This window comes from Limulus polyphemus, unplaced genomic scaffold, assembly GCF_000517525.1.
Source record: "Limulus polyphemus unplaced genomic scaffold, Limulus_polyphemus-2.1.2 Scaffold4546, whole genome shotgun sequence".
Classification (NCBI taxonomy): Eukaryota; Metazoa; Arthropoda; class Merostomata; order Xiphosura; family Limulidae; genus Limulus; species Limulus polyphemus.
Window position 1 is genome coordinate 69118 of NW_013670156.1, and position 4628 is coordinate 73745.

A 4628-nucleotide genomic window follows, 5' to 3' on the forward strand; every position below is an offset into this window, starting at 1 on the left:
AATATATATATATATATATATATACATGTTCATGACGGTATCATATACATGCATGATTATATTGTAACATGTTGAATAAATTGAATTGAATTGAATATCTCCTCCTTGACATTTCTTATAGAAATGACAGCTATCAAAAAGTGCTCTCATCGGTAGTGGTATTTTCTTGAACTCAGTGAAATTACATGAAATTGTGGTATCCATGGGGAAAATCCCTATGGCTACTTAGTGAAGCTGAGCGCTCTCTTGTGTTGAATCCATTGCATCGAAATTCAAACATTTTTGCCAAGAATGCATTGTATCCAGTCATCTTGGCTTAACAATAAACGCAATGCATTTTTTTTTATTAAAATAACACATGGGATGACAACAGACGGTCGTAAACGGCTCATTAACCAATCATATTCCATATACACTATAATCCAAGAGATTGGGTTAACTGCACATTTTTTATTTATTCGTTGCAATTTTGGGGAAATGACCACTAAATTCTTTCAACGAGAATCTGCTACTATAAACATGTGTTCTATATGTCTGCGAACTTACAACGCTAGAAACCGGATTTCAATACCCATGGTGGGCAGAGCACAGATAGCCCATTGTGTAGCTTTGTGCTTAATTACAAACAAACAAATAAACTTTAATATTTGTTATCCACTCTACTGTTGGTCTTCCACTGTATATTTTCCCTTCTATTTGACCCTCTAGTAGGACTCGCTGGATGTTGTCTCGTCTCATCATCAAGGCAACATATGCTACTTTTATCTTCTTGATGGCTGGTACAACATATTGTTACGACAGCGGAAGTCACGTGACGCTGCTGGCGCGTTTGGCGCAGGTAGCGTGTGTGAAATTTCTAATGATCATGGATTTTCGGGGGAGTCCTTGTGCGTTCGAGACGCCCTCTTCTTTAGTATATAAGCCTGGCGAGAAAAGCCAGCGGGAATTGAATGTGTGATAAAGCGAACAGTAATCACGGCAAGTTTCGGGCGAAGTTAATGAGAATGTGGATCGCTGTGGTTTATAGCGTGTATTATAAAGTTGTTAAGCTTAAAGTGACGAAAAAGGTACTGACAGTGGAATTACTGTGTTCTAAAAGTTTATATCGAGAAATAATATTCATGCCCCCCTTTGTGCTTAATTACAAACAAACAAACTCTCCAGGATATTTTCATCATATTTCTGTACACCCACATCTCAAATGCTTCCAGCGTAAATCAATGCTTTTGTCAAGGTCCATGTTTCACAGCCATATAACAGAGGTGACCATATATAACAATCTTATATGAAGAATTACATTTGTCATACGACAATACTGTTAAGCTTCTTGTATTTTTAAACACTACATTCTTTATTCTGTTCCTTAGGGTTTATCCGAAATGAATAGTATATAATCAGGGCCGAATTTGGGGGGTGGGGCAACTAGGCCATGGCCCAAGTCACCGCGCCACAGAGCCCCACAGGTGTAATGAAAATAAATTTGCACAGAAAAAAAAATAAATAAAAAAATTAGAAAATTTTATTTATTTAAAATGAAGAGGACAGTTTAACACTAACCACTATTTGCATTAACGCTAACAAAATAATAATACATAGTCGCAGCAACAAAAGATAGTGCGCCAACACAATAGTTAAAATACGCGAAACCTGTGATTTTTGTGTAGAAAATGAATAGAATTTTGTTTTGAGTAAAATATTGACAGATTTTAGAATTATTTTAATTTTTTATTGCTGGGCTGTGAAGAGTAGTTGGAAGATGCAACCCCAAAAATCACAAAACACAATACGTTGTATAGGGCTCGGGGTCCTAGCCGCCCCACAGTCCCATCCGGCCCAGGTCCCCACATATCCTAAATGCGCCCCTGTGTATAATAGTACTTCAAACACACCATGCTGCCATATCTACTGCTGACGACACGTTTTGTTCAATACCAAAGCTCATCAGGTTGGCTAGCATGCAATAAATATAACAGAGGTCGGAATTCTATGTATTTAATTTAAGCCTATTGTTAGAATGATACTGAGGGAAATGCGTCCCCAGCAATGAATATGGGGAACACAGTGTGGCTGAAATAGGGGTTACTCACTCTTATTCTCGGAATTAACCCATAATGAACCGAATAAATAATATAGTGTTTACAAATACAGAAATAATAACCAAATTTTTGTAGACCCTAGTCGATCTTCGCCATATCCCCAGACGTTCAATTGTATTGCTTCTGTATGAATAGTTATTCTATTAAAATTTGCATTAACAACTTTTAAACACTAAGTTAAACTAATTTACTAGTACGTATTGCAGCCTCAAGGAGTATTTTCGGCGTCTGTAAACAAGTCAGTTTAGGAGAGATAATTCCAAAGATCATTTTGAATGCAGCCATATTGTACTCTTACAATTAGTATTAAAAGCGACATTATTTGATATGATTTATTTTTAATTCATCGAATTTATTTGATTAAAGCTGATAGGTGTTATTTTGTATTTAAAAAATACCTAAACTATAACAACTCTGGAAGATTATTTTATGTGATGTTAAGTTATTGTAAATAACTAATCTGAGCATTGTCCAGTAATGCCTGTCTTTATGGTGAAAATGAGATCAAACTTTAGTGTTCTAAAATACTTTAATTTGCCTACAATAATTGTAAGGAAATTTCTCATAATTATTTGTAACTCTGAGTACGAAAGAATAGTTCATTTTCGTCTTGCTACGTTTCTAATTAGAAAGAATAAAGATGGAAACTTGGTGGTACCGAGATTAACAATGTAAGAGCCTATTGTTTTAATCACAATGAATATGAATTAAGTGTGCTATATCAAGAATATTGCTCAGACGAAAAATAAACATTTAAAATTTCTCACTCTGACAAACACCCTGTAGTTTTAACATTAGTAATGAGTTTATGAATCTTATAATTGCGCCATCGCCCTAAAGACTATGGTTACTTTGAATGGAATTGTGAAATATACAGTTGCTTACTCTGAACTAATTGTCTTTGCGAAAAACTTGGTAAATGTAAAGTTTACTAACCAATCAAGAAGTCGATAACACTTCTACTTACCAAATCCAACTAGTGAGAGCAATACGTATATTCGTGTCACATCACACATTTTAGATATATCACGCAAAGCTAAATTCCTGTTTCTACAATTAATGAACACGAAATCTTCATAAAACGCTTTCACAAGGTTTCAAAATACGTTATCAGTCAATACTACAACCTTTTCTGTACAATAGACAAAGGTAGGAGTAAAGTTCTGGCTTATTATTTACATTGCGTTTGCGCGTGTGCTTATCAGTAAAATTCAAACGCGTTTTTTTTCTCTCTCTCTCACTCACAGAGATTCAGGTATGCGATCAGGGATGGTCAAAGATGAAGGTCATCGCTCATAACCTCGCTATGTGAATAAAATAAATTAGACTACGGTAATAATAAGTTTTAGGGATAAAGAATGAAAAACGTATGTTGAGTTGAGGTGGGTAGGAAAATCTAGGAGGTTAAGGGCGTTATATTGAAAGCTGTAGTTTGGCCACGAAGAGGGTGTAGAAGCTAAGGCGAAAGCTTAATCATTTAAAGGATTTTTAGCAGTGGCTTTGTGGATGTAGTCAGTAGCTAAAGTAGCGAATCAATTTCTTATAGTTGAAAGATTAGATATATCTGAAAATGGCCAGAGAAATGGAGTAAGAGGAAAACCTAAAGATGATATTTACTACTCTTTTTTTTGTAAGGTTTGCAGTTTCCTATATTTATAAATGAACGTGGAACATGTAATTATGCACCTGCCTTCTAGAAGTGGTTAGATGATTAGAGAAGGGAAAATAAAAATGTATTATTTTGTGAGACGTTGGAAAAACCCTAAGGGACCCAAGTGCGAATGTAATGTTTAAACATACAATCAGCTTTTACTATTGTTCTATGACTAGTAAAGTTGATTATAATCCCGCTTCATCAGCAAAAGATTTTCAACACCACAACAATTGTGTCGATTAATTATACCTACCATAAGACATTAATATTAGGTCCTTTGGGGCTTTTTTAAGAATAAGAGTGCATAATAGAATATGCAAAACGGAAAAACAAAAGTAAATAGAGTATAATGATCTACAACTTGTTATACTTTTAGCTCTATTAATTTGTACTAATTGACCATTTAATTAGAATTATCATAAGTACAGTAGTACTTATAGTAGGAATTTGCAAGATGTGCAATATGTGTAATATAAATTAAAATCTCCAACACACTGCAAAAGTTTACAAGCACTTTACACATGCTGTTGAGTAGTAAACAAACCAGCTGCAAAGTAACAACTTAAGAAAGTCGATAGAGTAATGTTACATCTTCGTTCGTTAGATAATTTTCCGTAAAAATTCTTTCCGATGAAACTTTAGTGACACAAGTCCTTTCTTATATAAAACTGGTTTATTCTTTCTGAATACAACTTTGCAATACACTTAATTTTCACAGTCACGCTATAACAAACGCTATAATTCACAACCAACGCCTCACGTGCTCGACTCAACAATATGTCCGCAGTTCAATTACCCATTCATTACATTGTTGCCGTCACGTCTTGACCGTCTTATATATAAAAGAATACGGAAGTCTAGTAACCTCCCGAGGATTC

The 4628-nt window shown here is 34.7% G+C and overlaps 1 protein-coding gene across 1 annotated transcript in view; it reads right to left on the reverse strand.

The window, feature by feature from the left end:
• LOC111088837 (fasciclin-2-like) overlaps nucleotides 1-3235 on the reverse strand; it is a 66504-nt gene extending 63269 nt beyond the window's left edge. The window contains exon 1 of the mRNA XM_022399938.1: nucleotides 3064-3235. Within this exon, the coding sequence (XP_022255646.1) occupies nucleotides 3064-3112 (49 nt within the window). The 5' untranslated portion in view covers nucleotides 3113-3235. The remainder of the gene's footprint in view (nucleotides 1-3063) is intronic.
• Between the last annotated feature and the right edge of the window lie 1393 nt (nucleotides 3236-4628).